This window comes from Xyrauchen texanus, chromosome 3, assembly GCF_025860055.1.
Source record: "Xyrauchen texanus isolate HMW12.3.18 chromosome 3, RBS_HiC_50CHRs, whole genome shotgun sequence".
Taxonomy (NCBI): Eukaryota; Metazoa; Chordata; class Actinopteri; order Cypriniformes; family Catostomidae; genus Xyrauchen; species Xyrauchen texanus.
This window is the reverse complement of record NC_068278.1, coordinates 26511461-26536283: the sequence shown is the minus strand read 5'-3', so window position 1 is coordinate 26536283 and position 24823 is coordinate 26511461. Positions and strand designations below refer to the sequence as shown.

Genomic DNA, 24823 nt, shown 5'->3' with positions numbered 1-24823 from the left:
GACAGCAGGCATAGCAATAATTCACATTTTAATGCAAGGCACATACAGTCTACATATTTTATTTTATTAAATAGTAGCATTTTGTGGTTAAATAATCACTTTGAGTCACGTAGCGACTGGCTTTTCCGGATTTAGATGCTACCTTCATGGCAACACAGAAACACAAACACTTCAAAATAAAAGCTCAATTTAAATGGAAAAACGTATGACAGAAATAGATCACTACAGTATAGGTATGTAATATTCTCTGTAATACTATTACTACTACTAATAATAAAAATAAATAATTTAAGTCATTTTATTATTTAAGGAATATCTCACATTTGTAATGCAGCAATTCATTTGACAAAATGTATCTCCATTGTTGTGTTTTGGATTGTGCGGTGAGGTTCTGTACAAAAGCACTTCATCAGATAAAAATAATGCAATATTATGTTGAAAATGTATTGTTATTTTCATTTGATTTACAAATTTATTTAATTGATTTATTTAAAACCCATTTTGATGATAGAATTTAAATAAACTATTGTTATGGAATTCTGAAAATATGGAATCATTCATCGGGTATAGTTACTCATACTAAAAAAAAACATTATCAGGACATCCTTTAGGTACAACATATACTAATATATTTTTAAAATCAAAAGTTATATTATTTAACATTAGTTAATGCACTCTGAACTAACAATGAACAATTGTATTTTTAATTTAGTAACATTTACTAAGATTAATAAATGTTGTAAAACTATGTTGTTCATTGTTTTTTCATGTTACAGTTGAAGTCAGAAGTTTATATACACTTGGTTGAAGTCATTAAAACTTATTTTTTAACTACTCCACAGATTTAATATTAGCAAACTATAGTTTTTTAGTTTTTAAGTTGTTTAGGACGTCTACTTTGCATGACACAAGTATTTTTTCCAACAATTGGTTACAGGCAGATGGTTTCACTTTTAATTTGACTATATCACAATTCCAGTGGGTCAGAAGTTTACTATACACTAAGTTAACTGTGCCTTTAAGTAGCTTGGAAAATTCCAGAAAATTATGTCAATCCTTTAGGCAATTAGCCATTTAGTTTCTAATTGGAGGTGTACCTGTAGATGTATTTTAAGGCCTACCTTCAAACTCAGTGCCTTTTTGCTTGCCATTGTGGGAAAATCAAAATAAATCAGCCAAGACCTCAGAAATTTGTTTTTGGATTTTCCTAATGCCTGAAGGTATCACGTTCATCTGTACAAACAATAGTACGCAAGTATAAACACTATGGGACCATGCAGCCATCATACCGCTCAGGAAGGAGACGCATTCTGTCTCCTAGAGATGAATGTAGTTTGGTGCGAAAAGTGCAAATCAATCCCAGAACAACAGCAAAGGACCTTGTGAAGATGCTGGAGGAAACTGGTAGACAAGTATCTATATCCACAGTAAAACGAGTCCAATATCAACATAACCTGAAAGGCTGCTCAGCAAGGAAGAAGCCACTGCTCCAGAACTGCCATAAAAAAAAAAAAAAACAGACTACAGTTTGCAAGTGCATGTAGGGACAAATATCTTTTCCTCTAAGAAATCAAAGAAATGTCCTCTGATCTGATGAAACAAAATGTAAACTTTTTGACCATAATGACCATCGTTACGTTACGTGAAGCTTGCAAGCCAAAGAACACCATCCCAACCTTGAAGCATGGGGGTGGCGGCATCGTGTTGTGGGGGTGCTTTGCTGCAGGAGGGACTGGTGCACTTTACAAAATAGATGGCATCATGAGGAAGGAAAATTTTGTGGATATATTGAAGCAACATCTCAAGACATCAGCCAGGAAGTTAAAGCTCGGTCTCAAATGGGTCTTCCAAATGGACAATGACCCCAAGCATAATACTCCAAATAGTCCAAAGTTGTGGCAAAATGGCTTAAGGACAACAAAGTCAAAGTATTAGAGTGGCCATTAAAAAAGCACTGACTTCAATCTGATAGAGACTTTTTGGGCATAACTGAAAATGTGTGCAAGGAGACCTACAAACCTTACTCCACCAGTTCTGTCTGGAGGAATGGGACAAAATTCCAGCAACTAATTGTGAGAAGATTGTGGAAGGCTACCCAAAATGTTTGACCCAAGTTAAACAATTTAAAGGCAATGCTACAAATACTTACAAAGTGTATGTAAACTTCTGACCCACTGGGAATGTGATGAAAGAAATAAAATCTGAAATAAATAATTCTCTCTACTATTATTCTGACATTTCACATTTTTAAAATAAAGTAGTGATCCTAACTGACCTAAGACAGGGAATAATTTCTGTGATTAAATGTTGAAAATTAAATGTGAAAAACTGAGTTTAAATGTATTTGGCTAAGGTGTATGTAAACTTCTGACTTCAACTGTACCTAATGCATTAACACATTTTTACGAATAGAAGCTTATTGTAAAGTTTTACCGTTGTTAGTACTAACTATAGCACTTCCTTCAGCTAATTGTGTACATTCTCATTATTTAGCTTGCTGTCGCAAACAACAGGATCATCACTCTACAGGAGGAACTGGAGAGAGTGAAGGAGGAAAGCACTTACTTTGTGGAGTCCAGTCGCAAGGTGAATTACATTTGTTTACAACCCAGAGTAATTTTTCACTTGCACAAAAGATTTTTAACCAAGTCAGTCCTGAGTCAAATTTAGAGTAGATCTTAAGAACCTTCTATAGGTTTTTAATCACTATACCTTTTATTGCATTTTAACTTGTTTTTCACCATGAAATCATCCATGGAAGTTGGCGTGGTGTTAAAAACAAGCAAACATTATTCACTTGCACAGTAATGATTTACTCCATGCTCCTCAATTCTTATTTAAAACAACAAGCTTTCCTTGAACTGTAAACACAAACAGATTTCCCTAGTAAGAGTTCAGTCATAACACATTCATTTGGTTGTGGTGCACTTTAGTATGTGGTCTGATATTTGACCTGCATTCCTCTTGAAGGCCTCAAGGGCAGATGGTACTGCAAATGGTCAAGTTCTTGGAGAAACTCGCAAACAGCTCAAAGAGGAGACTCAGCTCAGGCTGGTGAGTCCAACATTAATGACTGTGTGTATGCAATTGTCATTCTCACATCTATTTCAAATTTCCTCCTGTTGAATGTTCAAATGATCAAATGATCAAGTCAAATTTCTGACAAACCTCAAATGGATAGTCTACCCAACATCATCATTTAATTACCTGCATGCTGTTCCAAAAACTATATGACAAGTGGATCTCAAAAGGAGATGTTAGACAGAATGTTAGCGACTGATGGCCTCCGTCACCATGTACCTCTATGCAATGAATGAATGAACGAGTCAAACATTCTGTCTAACATCTCCTTTTGTGTACCATGGAAGAAAGTCATACAGGTTTGAAAGAATATGAAGGTGTGTAAATGATGATTGACTTTTTGGGTAAACTATTCTTTTTAGATACTGAGTGTGTGGGTTTGTGTAGGATGTAGAGAAGGAGCTGGAAGTACAGATAGGGATGAAGCAGGAGATGGAGTTATCCATGAAGATGCTGGAGAAAGACATTTGTGAAAAACATGATGCTCTGGTGGAACTGAGGCGGCAGTTAGATGACCTGCGCACAATCAACCACGAGCTTGCCGTCAAGTCACAGGTATATGATTTCAAGTATATCAAGACTTTATTGATATACAAATCAAAGTTACACAGTTGCTTTTCAGGTGAAGAATGTTAAAACTAGGGTAGTACAACATTTATCTAATATACAAAACTTCCTTTATTTTTTAACAGCATGGTATTGGTTCCTGATTTTGTGTGTCTGTCCTGTAGAGCTCAGAGGTCAGTGCAAAACAGAAGAGTGACATCATCTGCCGCTTGGAGGAGAAATCAAACCAGATGGCGAGCATTATTAAACAACTGGAGAGCAGGTGAGAATGTCTTACAGATCTTCACAGTAATCACATATGACACACACTAAAAACCTAAAGCATGCAGTTCTTTCAGTTTATGATGAGCTCAGCGTTTTATACATTGTGACGATAAATATTACATGGATGTCCAAGGAACAGGACTGTTCAGAATGGGCTGATTTTCTCTGCTCATCGATCAAGAATGATCATGGGTTATATCACATACCTCATGGGATTCAAAAGTCCACGTTGATACTGTGGGATTCAAAATATAAATTAAACCTGGAAATAAACAAAGTTTCAGAATTTATACAAATTTAAAACATCATGATGTAAAAGAAAAAGTAATGCAGTAGCATAAAATATTGTGGAAAAAATTTAAGAATTATTTAAGGTCCTGTACTTTTTAGTTTTTGTTATTTTGGGCTTCAATCAAATAAGCAAATTTGCAACATTGACCATGTTAACTCCTTTTTCCAAAGGGCATATTTCACTGCTTCTATTTAGTCACACAAGATACTCTTTGAAATATTCTCATATCATGCTGGTATTTGCACAAACAGCTCATGTGCATGCTGTCATTAATGTAAAAGAGAGGGGACATACTATACCAAATACTAAGGAATTCTGAGTTTAAATTTTTTTTTTTATGCTGATAACATTTGTAATGAAAAATAAAAACTCATGTAAATATTCATATTTTCACACGTGGACTCACATTTGAACCCCACTGTACATAGACACCAAATTTGTGCTTGAAAGACTAGTCCACTCTGTCCTGTATCAGCTCTAAGAAACATTGCTGCCTCCTACAAGTTGGCAACAATCTGTTCCTACAATAACTTCTTTCCTCCTTGTCTATGTCTTTTTCTTATCATTTCTTTGCTTTTGCATCTTCAATTTACATTTTTCTCATGCTCAATTTCTTCTGTTTCTACTCATGTTCCCCGATCAGTGAGAAAGACATGGCTAAACAGGCACGAAGCTTGAACACTAATGCTGGAAAACTCCTTCAGAGACCGCAATAAAATGATCGCAAACCCCAGATATTTCCCAAAAATGCATAAATAAAAAAAAATCTGATCTTCAGTTTGATTTTGCATAGCATAGATTACTATGGTATTTATTTTATTACTGGGTTCCAGATCAGTTGCCGTAATTTTGTCTAATGGACTGAAAACTACGGATTTTTCTTCTCTGTTTACCCCAGAATCATCTCTCAATATTGCACTCCTGATTCAGTACTGCTGTCTCTAATATTCTCTAGTCTCCCTGTGTGTGTATTAGCAGAAGAAAAACGCTGCTGTTTTGGCCAATCATAAAACTGGCCGTTGCCCAAATCAAGTGGTGACCATCTTAGATTGCTTTGTGTCAGTTAGGTACATTTTAAGTGATGGCAGTGCATCTCTATTATATCTCTACTTCTCAATACTGAAATAAAGCAGAATTTTGCTCAAAGCTGGCGCTTTAGAAAAAATATAAACCAGTTCAGTACAGCACGGGGATACATTCCTAACAAAAACGTACAATCGTTTTATATTTGAATGAATACAATACCATATTATTAGGTTCATTTGTTATATCTCTTCGACCATGTTAGAATTAAAAACTTTGGAACTAAATATTTGACTAACTTGTTTCCACAAAGGAAAGTTCACCCAAAATGAAATATATTAAATTATTTACTCACTCTCATGTTGTTCCAAACCCATATGAATTTAATTATTCTGTAGAACACAAACAGAAATGCACAAGAAGTCAGTCATATGGGTTTGGAATAATATGAGAGTGAGTAAAAGATGACAGAATACAAATTTTTGGGTGAATTCCCCTTTAAATTCCATGATGTTATGTGCTTGTATGGATGCCCAAGCTAAACAAACAGTATGACTCATGAAAGCATATTCAGGAGGTTTTGTTAGCTTGTTTGGCTAGAAATGATGTTGAGTGCAAAATTGCGTGCCTGAATTATTCTACAGCTTAATGTAAACTTAATTAAACCCTGAATTTGATGAAGTGGAATTTGATGCCAAATGTCAAAGCTTTGGAAAATGTTTGTGAAATGAATTTGACACCAAGCTTTACAGATTTGACAAAAGTCTGGACGATGAAATCATCTAAATTGTGAATGGGCCGAAGTGTATATAGACATAATATAGATGTTAACTGTAGTACAAACATAGCTTAATAAAAAACAAATTGGACACTTGTCAGACTGCTTTGCCTTCTTTAATGTTTGCAGTTTCTAGCCCTTTGCATCATCCTGTTTTATCCAGTTGTCTTTTAAGTTCCTCTCTCAGTTATTTTTATTATGCTTTTATTATTTAATTCATCTTCCATTCCCATGGCTTTTAGTTTTCATTTCACCTCATTAAGTTAATGTGGCCCAAATTCAGATGTAAGAAGGCGGAGCGAGAATGGGACCTGGCGGACGAGGCAAATCGGCTCTTCAAGCAGGAGTTTGGGGACAAGATTGAGAGTCTGCAGCAAGAGGTGGAGCAGTTATGCAAGCAGAGGTACTGACATTTTCCTTAATATTGTTACTATAATGCCAATATGATATGATACAATACAGTTTATGAAGTGGATAGCTCTGGACCTGGATGCTGAAAGCTCAATACAACATTCCAGCTGTGCTAACAAAAAAAAAAACATGAAATAATAACAGCGGATGACGCAAAACATCTGTTCCCCTGCACCTGCTACTGTGAATATCGGTAGAAAGTACCTATTTAGAACACATTCATGTTCTATTGTTTTTTATAAAAGGGACAATATTTTCTAGGGGAAGGATGGTATTTAATGAATTGACCTAATGTTTTAGTGAATATTTGTGTCCCTTATATTCTATTTTATAAAGGAAGTAAGGCACTCGAGGCCATGCTATACTGTGAATATAGCATCCTAGTCTTAAAGAATGAACGTTACTTTAACAATATTTTGTCAAACTTTTATGTGCAAAACTCTTAAATTCTATTACAATTTCCTAGTGAAATAAAAACTAGATGCGCTACAACAACGGTGCATTTTATTCACTTTCACACATATCAGGACTACAAAGGCTGATTATGACTTTATAAACACTTGTTTTTCACACTTTTACTCACACACTGCTAAGTTATCATATCGAAACACTTTTATTTTAACACATCATTTGAGAATTGATAAATTTTAACACTATTACAAACGAGACAAGAGTGTCATAGAAGCATAAGGTGACGTGGTTACATCAGAAAATGTACCTTTCATTTCTAATTATGTTTTTGGACACTCGGTTAGGTTTAGGCATTGGTTAAGGGTAAGGATGTCAGTTTTGTATCTACAACTCATTTAATTTTACATCACTATTGGTTGGGTTTAGGTTAAAGTTCTACATTAGGGAGGTACATTTTACTCATGAAAACCGTCTAATATTCACCTTAAAAACCTTCTGATTACTACACCATTTCACTGAATTATGCGCCTCGCTGGATATTTCATTGTGAAATTGCCAAACGTGTAATAAGGCATGTAATTTCGTTTTGTAAAAATGTTGACGGTTAGGTAATTTTCATGAGACCAGGCTGGAATATAGTCTCTGCTAAAGGTTACAAAGTTTCCGCTGCACGTCAGGTCTGAAGGCTAAAGCATACTCTTTGCAGGCACGTTAACACAGGCGCAACACAAGCATGATTTTGTGCGTCAATGCATTTCAAAATGCGTCAGACCCACTGATATATATATATATACAAAAATTCAACGTCCCTTTTTCAGGACACTTAATTTTTTTAAAATCCAAAACACTTTGCAGATCTGTATTGTAAAGTGTTTAAACTATGTTTTCAATGCTTGCTCAATGAACCATAAACAATTAATGAACATGCACCTGTGGAACGTCATTAAGACACTAACAGCTTACAGATAGTAGACAATTAAAGTCACCGTTATAAAAACTTAGGACACTAAAGAGACCTTTCTACTAACTCTGAAAAACACCAAAAAGACAGAGTCCCTGCTCATCTGTGTGAACATGCCTTAGGCATGCTGCATGGAGGCATGAGGACTGCAGGTGTGGCCAGGGCAATAAATTGCAAAATCCGTACTGTGAGACGCCTAAGACAGCGCTACAGGGAGACCGTATGGACAGCTGATCGTCCTCACAGTGGCAGACCAAGTGTAACAACACTTGCACAGGATCGGTACATCTGAATATCACACCTGCAGGACAAGTACAGAATGGCAACAACAACTGCCCGAGTTACACCAGGAATGCACATTTCCTCCATCAGAATGCAATAGGCTGAGAGAGGCTGGACTGAGGGCTTGTAGGCCTGTTGTAAGGCAGGTCCTTACCAGACTTCACCGTTAACAACGTCGCCTATGGGCAAAAACCCACCTTCACTGAAACAGACAGGACTGGCAAAAAGTGCTCTTCACTGACGAGTCATGGTTTTGTCTCACCAGGGGTGATGATTGGACTCACGTTTATCATCGAAGGAATGAGCTTTACACAAGGCCTGTACTCTGGAGTGGGATCGATTTGGAGGTGGAGGGTCTGTCATGGTCTGGGACGGTGTGTCACAGCATCATTGGACTGAGCTTGTTGTCACTGCAGGCAAACTCAATGCTGTGCGTTACAGGGAAGATTCCCTCCTCCCTCATGTGATGCTCATCCTGACATGACCCTCCAGCATGACAATGCCACCAGCCATACTGCTCGTTCTGTGCATGATTTCCTGCAAGACAGTAATGTCAGTGTTCTGCCATGGCTAGTGAAGAGCCCGAATATCAATCCCATTGAGCACATCTGGGACCTGTTGGATTTCCAGTTTCTTGAAAGCCAGAGTGAGTTATGTGTATCTATATCAAACAGTATCCACCTCTAACAAACTTTATCAGCAAACACATCAGCTGAATGTAAACAAGTTCACTGAAACGGAGTTAAGATACAAACAGACATTTTCAGACTTGTTTATTGTGATCATTGAGTTGTTAAGAGTCTTTTTTTTGCGAACAATTGATTAAGAGGGCGCTCTCACCCTCTACAAGCGCAGTGGGTGCGCAGAGAAGGGGAGACGCAAAGCTAGTTAAATTAAACTGATATGCTAGGTTTAAATGGCAAAATAACACATTTATGACATGTATCCATGTATGACTCAGAGAGCACTTCAATATGAAAACAAGCAAATCCCGAGCATTTAAGGCAATTTCGAAATCCTGACAATTTTAAAGTCCCTTTCGGGGGTAAGGTTGTATTTTCATCCTAAATAAGCAGATATTACAGCTTTTACCACTTACATTACAACTTGTGAACAGTTTTGCTGGTTCCTTTGGTGATCGTTGTGCTGCCCTGATAAAATAAACACCGGATCAGGTGAATGCTCTGACATCACAATCTGCGTATATCTTTCTCGTAATGAATATTATCAATAAAAAGCTAATTAAACATGATTGTCACTAGAGGTCGAAATGCAACCGTTGTATCCGCAGGTCGGAGACAGTGAATCGGGGGTGTTTTTGCCTGTCAGTCATTGATGATCTATGACAGTTTGGGCATACCAAGATTGCTGTTCGAACACTTCCGGTGGCTTCACCTCCTACAGATGCTTCAAAATTAGATCAATGACTTTCAAGGACTTTTCAATCACATTTATTTGTTTTCAAGGACTATGCTCGAGATGTCATTAAAACTAATTCTTTATTTGTTCATTTTAAATAAAAATATTTTATTCATTCAGTTCATTTATTTTTATAAAACACCACTTATAAGTATAACAAATGTCAATGAGCATCTTTAACTACATATTCTCAGGAACATTAATTATTTGTTCATTCATGACAAAATTGATTTGCAATTGTAGTGTGCTCCTTAAAACGCACTTCGTTTTCACCAATGAGATAAACAATAATTTGTAATTATTTTAATTATAATCATTTTTTTTAGCTTTTTTTTTTGTACAATTGTTCAGCCTTGCACTAATGCTTTTATTAAATAATTTTTATTAAATAAACTTTTAAAAATAAGTACAAAATAAATACATAAATAACTTAACATGTCATAGAAGTGGTGTACAAGATGAAGGGGACGAGGATTTTGTTTTCAGGCAAATGACAATTTGAGATATATTTTCTAAAGTCAAGCAATTTCATATCATTAAAGGTTAGGTTATAGAATGATACCTTTTAATTTTTAGCTTTTTGAAAGCTTTTTCATGACTAAAAATGTAAATGGACATGTTTTTCAACATATTTTGATATTTGTCAGAAATAACCTATTTTGTGAGACACAAAGCGTTCTTTACTCAAGGGTTCGCTAGACGGCTCAAAAAAACGAATCCTCCATTGATCTCCATTCAACGTTTTACATCTCATCTAATTTTCACTCTGGAGAATAATTTTTTATTTAAACTGATAGTTGCTAGGATTCATACCTGTTAAAACGGCTGCAGCATTATCTAAATATATATATTTTTAAATCCTCCAGTAACAATTGATTATGATTGGCCCATTCTGAACAGCGCTGCCAAAAGTAGCAGGTGCCACATGACCGAGCCGTCTATGTGCTGCCTGCTTCAGCAGTGGTTTAGTAGGCTGTCGTCGTGTTTTTCCTAAAATAAACACATTTTATTTATTCATTTAAGCAACATATTTTACGATTTTCTTTAATTCAATAACTTTTTAAGTCCCTCTTGGGAATTATTATTTTTTTTTTCAAGGGTTTTCCAGGATTTAAATTTGACAAAGGCAAATTCAAGTACTTCAAGCACCTTGTACGGTTACTTGAACCAATGAGTGAAAGTGTCAAATAATAGGACTTTTACTGAGGTAGGATTTGGCTGGTCATGTGATTCTAACATGGCAGCCCTCATTTGCGAACCCTCTACATGTAGATTAAAATAACTTTTATTAGGTTAGGGTCTTAATTTTAATGTGAGTGGTCATGATTTCCTACATGTATTGTAAAATTACAATTCATGTCTTTTAGGAGTTAAACTTTTTTTTCAATGAAGAAAAAATGACTGAGGGTTGTTACAGCCACAGTAGCCTAATGTAAGAACACATGCTAACGCGTGTTAACGTGAGTACAATCGCTTGCATAGGCGATATATTTCTGGCCTAACAGTGCCCTTTACCCACACCTTCAACCCTCTTGACCATAGATAATCAGATTCCTGAAATTAAATAAAACTTATTATTTACCATAATGTAATTTAAAAATCTCAATGTATTTAAACCAAATATACCCAACACATGTTCTCATTAAAATGTTCTAATGTCAACAAGCCATTCTCTTTTCTTGATGTGCAATAGATCAGCTATGGAACATGAACTCAGGAAATGGAGAGAGCATCATGGAGCCCACAATCCTGATGCTCTGTTTGGCAAAACGCCCCCACAGAGAGATGTGCGACAGCAAGTAGAGGAGATCAGAAAGGTGAGACTTTGATTTCACTTGAACTGTCATTCTCATCTAAAAATGCTTTTTCTCTTGTTTCGTGGTCAATATAGAGATTTTTTTTGGTCTTTGTTGTGTTTTTACAGGAATTAGAGACAGTCAAAAATGAAAACTATACATTACGCACTGTGCTGGAGGAAAAGTCAAGTCTTGGTTCCAGTTTGTAAGTCTTTCTTAAATGCTGAACAGATTCACATAAAACTGTATCCATTATCTTATGCAACATAATTTAGAAGGAAACTAAAACTGTCTTTTCTTAGGACACTTTCACATGAAGATGAACAGGTACTCTACCTTCCACTGTCAGTTATCTTTTAAGTTTTTATCTTAGAGATTCCCTATAATAATTTCTGATATTTTATATTAACGAAATGTCACGCTTACTTGATAGGATCAGTCTCTTGGTAAAGACATTGACCCATCCATCTGCTCTATGTGTGAAAACCAGGATTCCTTGACCACACCCAAGGTACCAAATGTACCATGTAAAATAAGAGGTAGTCTAACTAATTAGGCTACTGATGTGACTGGAGTCTTTATCTCATGTGAGTGTACATTCTTTACTTTTTCAGAGGCAATGTAAGAACTGCAGTGGCATGTTCTGTGAGAACTGCTTGGTGAATGAACTCCCTCTGCCTTCCTCCATCAACCCTGAAAATGTGTGTGATGTCTGCTACTCACAGTTAATGCAGCAGTATGCCTCCACCACATCCTGAGGCATCTTCTCTATCTCTGAGCATTGACTGTTCTGTCAGTATAATTAATCAATGGGTTATCTATTTAAAAAAAGTGCAGTTCAAATCTATCACATCACATTTTGGACCCTCAGTCAGTACCAGAGATCTCATTCACTTTTTGTATACAATATTTGCCACAAAGGGATTTTACTAGCTCTTCGTTTGAATGCTTTAAAAAAAAAAAAAAAAAAACTCATATCAGCATTTAATGTCTTAAGGATGAGTGAGAGAAGCTGTCCACCAAGTGGATTTATGCCGTTATTGTACTTTAATTCTGTCTCCATGTCATTCATGTGTTGTCAATTTTGCAAGTAGGATAATAAAATACTGTTGTTCTGATTAAAAGTAAAATTTTTAAATTAAGAGTTTTTTATATTATTGAAAGCTATACCAAGCAAGGCACATATGTTAAATTCATAAGTTGTGCAGAAAATAATACAGTGCATTAAGTATTCAGACCTTCATTTTTTCACATTTTATGTTGCAGCCTTATGCTAAAACGCTTTAAATTATTTTTCACATCAATCCACACTCCATACCCCATAATGATAAAGCAAAAACCAGATTTCTGATCACTTTGCAAATTAAAAAAATATATACAGACCCTTAACTCGGTACTTAGTTGAAGCACCTTTGGCTGCGATTTCTGTCTTTTTGGATATGATGCAACAAGCTTTGCACACCTGGATTTGAGTAGATTCTTTCAAGCTCTGTCATGTTCGATGGGGACTGCCGGTGGACAGCCTATTTCAGGTCTCTCCAGAGATGTTCGATTAGGTTAAAGTCTGGGCTCTGCCTGGACCACTAAAGGACATTCACGGAGTTGTTCCTAAGTCACTTTTGCGTTGTCTTGGCTGTGTACTTAGGGATATTGTCCTGTTGGAGGGTTAACTATTGGCCCAGTCTGTGGTCCCGAGTGCTCTGGACCAGGTTTTCATTAAGGATATTACTGCGTTCAGCTTTCCTTCAACCCTGATCAGTCCCTGCCACTTACAAAAAAAAACCACACCATGATGCTACCACCACCATGCTTCACCATTGGGATGGTATTGTGCTGGTGATGAGCAGTGCCTGGTTTCCTCCAGACATGACACATGGAATTGAGGCCAAACAGTTACATTTTCATTTAAACAGACCAGATCATCTTGTCTTTCACAGTCTGAGAGTCCTTTAGGTGCTTTTTTTAAAAAAAAATTTTATGTGTTTTGCACTGAGGAGAGGATTCCATCTGGCCAGACAGACAGCTCTAGGAAGAGTCCTGGTTGTTCCAAATTCTTCCATTTAAGAATTATGGATGCCACTGTGCTCTTGGGAACCTTCAATGCAGCCAAAAACATTTTTGTAGCCTTCCCCAGATCTGTGACTCAACACAATCCTGTCTCTGAGCTCTGCAGGCAGTTCCTTTGACCTCAAGGCTTGGTTTTTGCTCTGATATGCATTTTCAGCTGAGAGAACTTAATATAGACAGGTGTGTGCCTTTCCAAATCATGTCCAATCAATTGAATTTGCCACAGGTGGACGCAAATCAAAGTGTAGAAACATATCAAAGATGATCTAGAGACATGGGACGCACCTGAACTTAATTTAAAGTGTCATAGCAAATGGTTTGAATACTTATTTCAGTTTTTTCTTATCAGAAATCTGTTTTTTGCTTTGTCATTATGGGGTATGGAGTAAAGATTGATGTGAAAAAAATCATTTAAAAGCATTTCAGCATAAGACTGCAACATAAATTGTGAAAAAAATTAAGGGGTCTGAATACTTTCTGAATGCACTGTACATGTTGAGTTTCATATGCACAAAAGAAGCTTTTATTCTGTTCCTTAAAAGTTTATAATATTTAAAGACTTGAAGATTTTGAAAGCTGCACACAGTGAAGACTACAATTGCCCTTAATGTCATCCTGAACATTTTAATTAAAGGTATTTTTAAGCCGGCATGTAATGTATTTTATTCTTATTAGCTAAACAAATTTCTATTATTATACTGTAGATTCTATTGTACTTCTTAGTCTTGAGTTAATTTTATACATGCACGCTAACAGATTAACACGGATTTATGGAATAATTGAAGGTTGGCTTAAGACAGATTTGGTTTTGCAGGCTCAAGTGCTACTTCTGCTGAGGCAAATGATAACACTAATGCATAACAGCATAATGATTTTTACGTAAAGCGCTCTTCAAAGGGTTTCACACAGTTCTAAGTATAATGGAACAATTACAATGGTATGTTTGAATAATTAGAAAACTAATATAAAAGAGAAATAATAAAACAGGCATCATTTGTAAAGTTCTCTTTTAATTTATGTTTTACGTATTACAAGTAATTCTTGATTGAATCTTACACAATGATACATACACAGGTTGGAATCAATGATTTAGGACAGTTTAAATGAAGTTCACTTTTATTTTACTCTTCCTCTCTTGATGGTGATGAATTCAGGAACAACTCTATATATCGCTCCACTGGATGATGGGAAAAACAAATTAAAAAAAGTTAAATGTTATTTTATGTTTGCAATTACAGATGATTAGTTCCAGTATTTTTAGACCAAGAAAAAAATTATCATTTTCTAGAAACATTGGGGTTATTTCAGATTATCACACAGCCATTCCTTTCTATAACTTACATATATACTCTCTGTCTTTGGACATGGATAATACTGCATCCTGATGTGTTGTGAAGAAGGCCTCTGCTTCACCGGTGGGCCGTCCATCAGGACCGTACTCTATAAGAACCCTTGCCACTCTGATGGGAGAGTAAAACTGGAACAGAAATAACACTTCAGTCATTCAGTGCAGGACATATTATTCTCGTAAACAATGGTAAGATCAAATTGAGGAGTTATAAATATTTGCTAAAGCAACTATCAAGAACAATAATTCCCTCATTATTTTGACAGTGAAGTACATGGCGAACAAACAAAAAACATTTTCTTTTTTTATGCACATTTTGGGATTTTGCATAAAAATACTGGATGGAAACAGATTTACAGAACATATGCCTATATAATTAATATAGATGTTACAAGTTACATCTCTTTGGAACAAAGCTCTTATGGACCTATTTCTAGAGTGAAAGGAAACACAGATTTTACTGTGGGCGGCTTGTGGCTAATTGCAGGGTTGGCGGTTCGATACCCGGCCCACATGACTCCACATGCCAAAGTGTCCTTGGACAAGACACTGAACCCCAAGTTGCTCCCAATGGCAGGCTAGCACCTCTGCTGTCATTGGTGGGTGAATGAGACACAGTGTAAAGCACTTTGTAGAACCGCTAAGGTTAAAAAGACGTTATATAAAGCTGCGTTCACACTGCCAGCGACACATAGTGACAAAACAACCTAATCTCAGTCATTTTCAATGAGAGCTGGCGACTTCCGGCAACACGAGCGATGGAAACTGTTGGCGACCGGATGTGGGTATGTCCAGCGACGCAACAAAGTTTAGAAATGTTTTACTTTATGCAAATGAAAAGTGACTTTCGGGAGCGACGGCCAATACGAGAGAAGATGGTAGAGCTCACATGATCCTAACATTTTAATAATAATAATATTAATTGTAAAGAAACAGTGCCGTTTAGACTCTCCATACACACACCACTAGCGAACTAAACTCTAGCCACTGGAGGCATGCAGCGATAAATTATCTGGCAGTGTGAACGCAACTTAAGTGCAGACCATTTACCTATAAGAATTTTTTATATTAAACAGGGACCCTTGTTGGTTACTAATTCTTCTATTGTTTAAACAGCATACAAATTTCAGGAGATATTGCACCAAATAATTTTGCACAGTCCCCATGGTATAACAGAGATATTATACAGGGAAGACATCCTCCTCCCTCATGTGGTACCCTTCCTGCAGGCTCATTCTGACATGACCCCCCAGCATCTCACAGTAAGAACTGGCATACCTGGTGCAGTCCATGGAGATGCATTGCAGTACTTAATGCAGCTGGTGGCCACACCAGACACTGACTGTTACTTTTGATTTTGACCCCCCCCCTTTGTACAGGGACATATTATTCCATTTCTGTTAGTCAGATATCTGTGAAACTTGTTCAGTTTATGTCTTAGTAGTTGAATCTTTAATGCTTATGTTTTGTTATGTACAAATACTTACACATGTTAAGTTTGCTGAAAATAAAAGCAGTTGAAATTGAGAGGACATTTATTTACAAGTTTATAATGAGTCTTGTTTTTCAATTTAAAGTCAGCAACAGCGACGTCAGGCATTCAGTGTTTACAGGAAGCGGATTTTTTAAAGTTAATAAAGTTTTAATTAGTGGTTTGTTTTTCACAAGTGCCTCGATCATACTTTTCAGAAGTTTGATATTTCTGTATTATAAATTCTTTATTCTAATATTTTGAGATACTGGATTTCCATGAGCTGTAAGCCGTAATCATCAAGTTTACAACAAAAAAGGCTTGAAATATTCACCTAATGTGTAATGAATCTAGAATATATTAAAGTTCCACTTTTTTAATTAAATTATGGAAAAAAATTAACTTTTCCACTATATTCTAATTTTAAGATGCACCTATACTTTACTAAAAATCTTAAATCCTGTTCTGATGAAGAAAAAGGGTCATATACATCTTAAATGATCAGAATTTTCATTTCTGGGTGAACTATTCCTTTAAAAGGCGCACACAGGTTAATGAAAATGAAGTAAAATTGCCTTATTCAGAAACAAGAGCAGAACAAATTTGTGTGCAAATCATTGTCACCTTCATTTCAATGGGACAAATTACAAGCATGTATTTACACACACATTTGTTTTGCTTATGTTACATGAATACAAGTTTGCTTAGTCACTACACTGCAGCTTGGCATTTCTATAAGAGTTTCTATAAATGTAGTATTTCCATGAAAATGTATATTATTTACATAAATATAGGAATGGTGTCTTTTAGATTGTAATATGTTTATATAGTTTGTTTGGAAAGCTTTATAAGAAATATTCAATAAGTGTTTTGAGGCATAACTACAAGTATATTTATAATGCCTTTAATTGAACACGGAATAAAAACAACTAGATTAAAGAAATTAAAATTTAGTCAACACATTTGGGTGTACATTGTTAGTACATCCATTCTTGCATAAATTGGCCCATTTAGTTAAATGGGACAATTTACATAAGAATGGATGAATAATCACTCTTGCCTTGTGACATGGTGCTCCATCATGCTGGAAAATGCATGGATCATCACCAAATTTTATAGCAATCAGTCTGCTCTTATAATCCAATCAGAATGATAGAGTGATTTCTCCTGACTAGTTCTCGTTCACACTTTCAAGGTGCTGCTGATATGATTAGTGAAATGATGTTGACTGGTAATTTTGTGCCAGGGCCCAAAAACAGTGAAATTTGGGTTTTTGTAATGAAGTAAAAAAAATTGGGCCAGTGAAGCCATTTGCAATTATTTAAAATGCATCTGATCACTCTGCGCAATAATCTAGAAACAATGTGAATCAACACCACAACAACTGAAGCAGAAAATTTTGCAAAACACAAAATTTGTCACAGCCAATTCTTTTGGCCATGGCTGTAGAACAAATACAAAACCAGATTGAAGTTTGATGCATTTATTACAAAGATTCTTGCAAATTTTTTATTCGTTGTGATCTGTTTTTCTGGCAAACTACTACTTTCTGCTGATTCAGAAGATATTTTCTCTGGGCAGGGCAGCCGCCTGTCATTTCACAGAATAGTAGAAAGGTGGGTGTGTCAAGTATAAACACCTCTAGAATTTGGGGATGTGCAAGCTCAGTCTGTGGCACGGTGCGCTGCAATGCCAGGCGAAAGTTTAAGCAAGCCTTTACATTAAGCTTGCAATGCGGCTCAGCGAGACGGTCGGAGTTCAACTGAAGAGGACGCTCAAATGTGCCGTTCATTCACTTATTTGGACAGTAAAATTTTATTGGAAATTAGAGTGCACAATAATTGCGGTTATCTTAAATAACCATGGTTAGATCAAATACCCGCAATCATATGATTATTTAATAATCACGACAGGCCTACTCTGGTTATTCTAAAAAAATAAAAAAATTAAATAGACACAAAACCTGTCATCAAAAAGACTGGCTACTATTACTTCCCAAAACTCTGACACTTTTGATCCCAGACATACGGTATCTGCTGCTGAACACTAGCAAACAAAGTTTGTAAGAGTGTTTTGTCTGAATGCATGAAACTGCAAGTAGAAATGTTTTACATTTATTATAAGAGCTACAGTAGCTTCAACTTCCTTTTTAATTTCCATTTTGCACCAATTTCCCCAAAAGTGACTTGTTCTCTCAACAGATACAAACCCTGCTTCTTTCACAAATTGTTCTTGTGATAGTCCTAAAATTTTCCCATAAATTCAATTTGTAACATGTATGGCAACATGACTCGTGCATTAGCTTAAATAGCAAAATTTCAATATAACTCTTACTTTTACAATGTCCTCTCCTGTGGCCTCATAGGGTAGACCTCTCATGTGAATGAGGTTCTCTGGCTTAGACGAACCATGATGTGTTGCTGATACAGTGCTACTGTTTCCTGTTGATTAGAATAAAGACTAGAGACTTAAACTTGTGGTTGTACAAAGCAAAAACTGTAATACATTAAAAAAAAAAAAATTCTATTCACTCAATGAACAACCCACCAATTTTCACTTTGCGCAGCATGACTGTGTCCGTGGCCCCTTGTGTGATGGTCTCATTTCGCCCTTTTCCATACTGCACCTGGATCTCATTCTTCCTGCTGGGAAAAATCTCAATGTACCTGCATGTGCAGGGAAAAATTTTTTTTTGTAAACATGTGAAACTGTATCAGTACTCATTCAAGCAGTCAGTGGCTGTTCAACCGCAAAAGCAAACATATCACACTGAAAAAACATATATAAGTAAAATGTCCTGAAGTGCACAAGATTTAACAGGTAGGGGAAAAGATTTGAGATAAAATGCATATTGATGCTGTAGAATATATTATGGTTGCAACGGTATGAGATTTTCACGGTATGATAACAGTCTCAGAAAATATCACAGTATACGGTATTAAACAATTACTATTATTAGTGAAAACAGAAGGGTTATTTTATTTATCTATTTATTTTTGAGCAAACACTTTATTATAATTGAAACTTGAAACCATTTATTTTATTGAAGTATGTGTAAAAAAAAGTAAATAGAAAATAAAAGCTAAAAGAATTATAATAAACATGCTAAAAAAATAGCATGCAACTATAACATGTTATACAACAAAAGCATGTTAAATGAACTTCTAAATGAAAAATAACATCAGCTGTATGACCTTTTAAAGTAATGTCCTATGATTATTAAGAGTTAACATATACTGTAGGTGCGTGACAGTGAGGCCAGACTGCTCCTGTCTGTAACTTTAACTCAGTGGTTCTCAACTGGTTTTGCTTCAGGACAGATTTTACATTGGACATCAAGTGTCGACCTGCCATAGATTAAACATAACCTGTATTTAATGTATCCTGGGTTGCATTTCCTTTTATGTTGCATAGTTTTCCAGTACAAGGACATGCATCAAGTGACATTATTTTTGTTGATGATGTCAACAGCAAAATCTACAGGAAGTTGTCTTTCCCCCTTTTAAAAATTGAAGAGCATATTTACTTATATGAGCCCATTATTATCCCGTTTGTTACCCAATATTACATATTTATACACATATTACACAGAAGAAAAGGTTCCTCATTACCATGGTTAGGTCAGTGTGCTAGTCTTAAAGGTGGGGTATGTGATTTTCTTTTTTGACCATTTTTTCAAAATAACTTGAAATCCTATTCCTAACCCACTTACTGGCTGTAAATTAGAAGCACTGAAATGAAAATTAAGCAATTTAATCATCTGTGGAACGGGCAGGACTCGAAAAACTCCAGCCAATCATTTTCAAGACCATCTAGAATCATTGGACAGAAAATGTGTCAATCAAACGGTCGTACCATGCCCCCTCCCCCACCACCCTGGCGCGTGTCCCGTTCAGTGCGCATACTCAAAGCTCGTGACCCAGTAACAGGAAGCGAATGTATTTATGTATGGAGAATAGAGCTTTTATAGTGCTAGTGGGGTTGTTCCACATTTCTATGAATCCTGTTTTGAATAGAAGACCGCTGTACAGACGCCAGGGCTGGCGATGTTCTTTTTTTTTACAGTTATGAGAAAATCAGCTCTACACCTTTCAAGAGTGGTATGCAACCCCTCCTCCTGCTGTGTCAACAATTTGCTCTGAAAAATTGTCTGACAGGTGAATGCACTGTTTGACTAGTGAGTCTAGAACACTGCTAGAACACTGCGCATCTGAGTTTTCAGCTCGTGCATGATTGCGCGTCCATGTTTTTCGAATGGGTGGAGTCAGGGCCAGCGTTGGAGGAGAGAAGGTAGGACCTTATGAGTTGTGTATTTTCAAAATCTGCCGGCCGTTTTGCAAATCACATACCCCACCTTTAAATAATAGTAATAATAATAATAAATTAATGTATTTATGAAAAATAAATACTAGCTGAAACACATCTTGAAACTTTACCCATTTACATGCTAAGAGTCATGATGTGGGTCTCCTCGATGGATTAATTTTCAGCACACAACTGAATAACACAACTGCATGAATATGATAAATGATTACTGCAAGAGTTAGATTAACATACAGGTGCGAAGGAACTTCAACGTTTCTAAATTGCACAAATAAAAAATACATTTACATATTTGTCTCTGGCTTGCTTTTGCTTGCATGTCAATGATGCCGAGATCTACTTGTATATTTAATTTAATCACTGAGAAGGTTTACGTGCAAAATTAGAAGCACCAAACATCACAAGCAGCCTCAAGAATGGACACAGAGTAGCCGTATAACACTTTTCCTTGAGCAGAATATTAAACTACAGATTGCTAAATTTGTTCAAAGGGGAAAGTGAGACATGCATGGTTGCCAGATTGCACAAAATAAGTATTACATACTAAATATTTCCAATTTGTGCAAGTATATATCTCAAACTGGGGGTGTTGCGTCTCTTATCTGGCAAACTTGAGCATGTTATACGCTTGTGGAGACACGTTACGTCCCAATGCAAGTTAACTGAAATATTCAATGAAAAATAAAAACGCTTTTATGATAAATGAGCCTGATCCAGCACGCGGGCCGTATGTTGCCCATGTCTCCTTTAGCTGTTTGAGAGATTATCATTAAATCTGCCTCGGCAGTCCTAAATGGTCTATCACTTGGCGGGCCGCCGAAATATCAACCCAGTCCAAATAAACCAGTTGAGAAACACTGCTTTAACACACACTCATGTCAGACCCCCTTGCCTCGCTTCTCTCAGACATTTTCTCTGCTGCGCGCGCGTGTCACAAGTTGACGAGTCTGACAGGCAGACAAGGAATAAAGGAGATGCGCACACGCATATGAGATACTCCGTCAGGTTGCATTTTTTTTCTCAATACCGTAGATAAGCAAATGTACATGGTATGATAACCGTCAATTTTCAAACCGTGGTATACCGCTGCAACCCTAGAATATATGTACTGCTTTTGCATAAAGCATTACTTCACTATATACTAACCGGTTTCCTATGACTTCTTTGTTCTTTTTTAGGGCATTTTCAGCGATCTCTTTTGTGGCAAACTGCACAAAGGCATCTCCTGAGTTTCTACCTTTCCTGTTAAGGACTATTGTAACTCCATCCTCCACAATATCCAACCCTGTTTTGAGGATGCCAAATACACCAATGAAGCATGAGGCTTTTATCAGTGAAAAGGCAATAGAATTCAAATAGTTTTATAGGAACTTACCAGAGAAGAACTGAATGATATCTTTCTCTGTGCAGCTGAAGGGAAGACCTCTGAGTCGCACCACTCCATCTGACTCTGAACTCTCCTCCGTAGACATCAATATAGCATCAGCATCACTGTTTGTTACTTCATACACTGAAACATATAACATCAGTGGTGCCATTATAACTGAAGGATCTGACATTTGAATAAAGCAGAGTTATGCACATCACGTATAGGCTACAAAGCAAAATGCCCCTTACCTTCAACATAGCGTTGCCCCAAATACTGCTTGTGCCGATCCAATGCTTTGCCAACATCCTCCTCGTGCTCTAGCTCAATGAATGCCTGTCCAGTTGGCCTGCCATTCCTGTTGTTCATTATATGGATCCCTTGAAGTCCACCTCTGATCCTGCAATCTACAAAAGCAATAAAAGTGGAACTGCACTACTAGCAATCAACAGAGTAGGGTTGCACCATGTGTTTAGTAACTAATAGTTAGTTTGTTTCGGTGCTTAATTTGGTTGCACCACCTGTTCTTAATGCAAGACTTAATTAGTAGGTCGTAAGCTCTCCGTAAAGTATTAAGTAGTTGCATAATATGACGTTTACCCATATTTATTCAATAAGCAGCCTTCAAATTTATACACAGAATTGTTAAAAAGCTGTGAACTTCAATTCGATCTGGTTACAGTGTGTTCAAACCTTGTTTACTCTCGTAACTGTCAGACGTAATAATTTATATCCCCACTAAAATACGATACGTAATAAAAGTAGATTTGATAAACAGTATATTTGCCCCATGTAAATAACAATATATAATAACTGTCTCTAAAATAAACGAGGGGTGATAAATAAATACTAATACAACAGGCTGGAAAAATAGACATTTATTAATTTTAATATACTATATATATTTTGAATTTGTTGAAACTTGACATTGGGTGACACCGTTAGGTGGGCACCGTTAGATCAGTTTCATGCTGAAGAGATGCTTAAAAGTACGTTTTTCTCTCTCTGTCTCTCTCAACATCATGCAAAACATGTGCTCATTGATAAATATCAGTCTGTTTTTTAATTCCAGCTGTTACTCCTGGTCGGAGGCTTCCGTACACATTTAGTTTATACGTAGGGTTATGTTCTACCGAAGTTTAATGGTGCAACGCTCAAACATTTAGTAGTGTGTAAATTGTGACTTAGTGCCCATTTACACCACAACTATGCCAAGTTTGAACTTAAGCACAGCTGGTGCAACTGGCCCCAGATCAATAGTCATATCAAATAAGGAAACATAAACATAAAATATACAAATAAAAAATATATATTTTTTTTAGATTGTGAAAGATTAAACAAGCACCAGAGAAGAAGTTCATCAAGTCCTCTTGAGTACATGACCAGGGAAGACCTTTGGCCCGGATGATGAACACTTCCTTTGACTGGATCTCCTTGGTGGGGGTGTATTCTGGTAGAGGTGGGTACTCATCTTCTTTAGGTGGTGCCTAAAACATTTAATAATAATGTCAAAGAACTCAGTTAAAGGGATCGCTCAACCAAAAATTAAAATTCTCTCAACATATTTACTCATCACAGATGGTCAGAATGTGAAAGTGGAGATTTATAATAAAAACGATTGAAATATTGATCTGTTTCTCACTCAAGGTGATTACATTGCTTCAGAAGACATATACCACTGGAGTCATATGGATAACTTTTATGCTGCCTTTATGTGATTTTTGGAGCTTGAAAGGTCTAGTCACCATTCACTTGTATGGACCTACAGAGCTGAAATATTCTTCTAAAAATCTTCGTTTGTGTTCAGCAGAAGAAAGACAGTCATACACATCTGGGATGGCATGAGGGTGAGTAAATGCAAGAATTTTAAATTTTGGGGGAACTATTCCTTTAAACCAGTTAAGTCAATTATGCAAGGAAAACAATAAATATCACTGGCCCTAATCCACAGTCCTGTCTAAGTTTCCCCGAGTCCCCGCGTGATTTTACACAAATTGATCACGTACCTCAGAAGACAAACTTCTTTGAAAAGATGTCCAGGAATGTTTGGCTTTAAGGTTTGCTAAATACCTCGCGGAACATGAATGAATATGTCGAGCTCGTGCTGCTGTAGTCTGTGCAGTTCTAAAGTAATCCACGCATGAAAATTGCTGTCTCATACAGCGAGCAAGAGAGAACAAAAGAGCGGGTCTGCTGAGTGCAGACATATTTTACTGTATAAATAAGACTAATTATACTTAAAACAGTTTGAAACATAAAGTACAAGCTACTTTAACACAACATGTATCATTCATGTACGCCACACAACCCACATCGACCTACAGTATCAGAGGACAACAGGCTCCACGAGGGCAACATGACGTGAAACCCACTTGTGCACAATTACATGACAGTCCTTTCAAAATAAAGGTGCTCCATCGTTTCTAAACATAAATCACAGAACAGTCGTCGATCGGTATAGGAGAATAAACATTTTGAGACTGACATTTTGTTGCAGTATTTTAAGAGGTTGTGGTGTGTATACCGATTACAGTATAAGCATATGTTGGTGTATCTTCAACTTTCAACTTCATGTACAGGCGCACATTCATGTCCCAGGAGTTGATTTTTATTAAAACGAACAGGTTTTAACTTATTTTAATTTGTGGTGTATGGAGGTCATATTTAATCGGACTTCCAAGCTTTTAACAGGCCTTCATCGTTTATTTATGCAAAAATCCTTAAACCAAGATCAATTTGATCTAGTTTTACACTGCATATGATATTTGGGTTTTTTCAGAGAATGTATTTTTAACATATGTATTTTGTCTTACTGTACTGCAGAGTTTTTATAGTCAAAACTAGTGAAAAAATCTACCAGTGCTGAAGAAGTAATCCAAAGTATTTATGTTACATTACTGACCTTGAGTAATCTAATGGAATATATTACAAATTACATTTTACAGCATGTATTCTGTAATCTG

The 24823-nt window shown here is 36.3% G+C and overlaps 2 protein-coding genes across 7 annotated transcripts in view; one reads left to right on the top strand and one right to left on the bottom strand.

Annotated features, from left to right (window-relative positions):
- Positions 1 to 12415, top strand: part of LOC127628761 (protein RUFY3-like) — a 26779-nt gene extending 14364 nt beyond the window's left edge. For 3 of the 6 annotated variants that reach the window (XM_052105626.1, XM_052105634.1, XM_052105642.1), the window contains 10 exons: positions 2494 to 2586; positions 2971 to 3054; positions 3469 to 3636; positions 3813 to 3910; positions 6289 to 6408; positions 11183 to 11306; positions 11414 to 11490; positions 11588 to 11612; positions 11719 to 11796; positions 11900 to 12415. In XM_052105626.1, the coding sequence (XP_051961586.1) occupies positions 2494 to 2586; positions 2971 to 3054; positions 3469 to 3636; positions 3813 to 3910; positions 6289 to 6408; positions 11183 to 11306; positions 11414 to 11490; positions 11588 to 11612; positions 11719 to 11796; positions 11900 to 12043 (1011 nt within the window). In that variant the 3' untranslated portion in view covers positions 12044 to 12415. Of the gene's footprint in view, positions 1 to 2493; positions 2587 to 2970; positions 3055 to 3468; positions 3637 to 3812; positions 3911 to 4847; positions 6256 to 6288; positions 6409 to 11182; positions 11307 to 11413; positions 11491 to 11587; positions 11613 to 11718; positions 11797 to 11899 lie in introns of those variants that run through there. The other 3 variants (XM_052105659.1, XM_052105667.1, XM_052105650.1) reach the window with 2 other exon arrangements.
- Positions 12416 to 14349: 1934 nt separating this feature from the next.
- Positions 14350 to 24231, bottom strand: LOC127626895 (G-rich sequence factor 1-like). The gene is made up of 9 exons (XM_052103008.1): positions 23867 to 24231; positions 23206 to 23347; positions 22112 to 22267; positions 21870 to 22004; positions 21641 to 21779; positions 18719 to 18837; positions 18506 to 18612; positions 14694 to 14829; positions 14350 to 14529 (listed from the first exon to the last, which is right to left on the bottom strand). Exons 1-9 carry the CDS (start codon positions 24065 to 24067, stop codon positions 14474 to 14476), a joined length of 1191 nt encoding a protein of 396 aa, XP_051958968.1. The 5' UTR covers positions 24068 to 24231; the 3' UTR covers positions 14350 to 14473.
- Between the last annotated feature and the right edge of the window lie 592 nt (positions 24232 to 24823).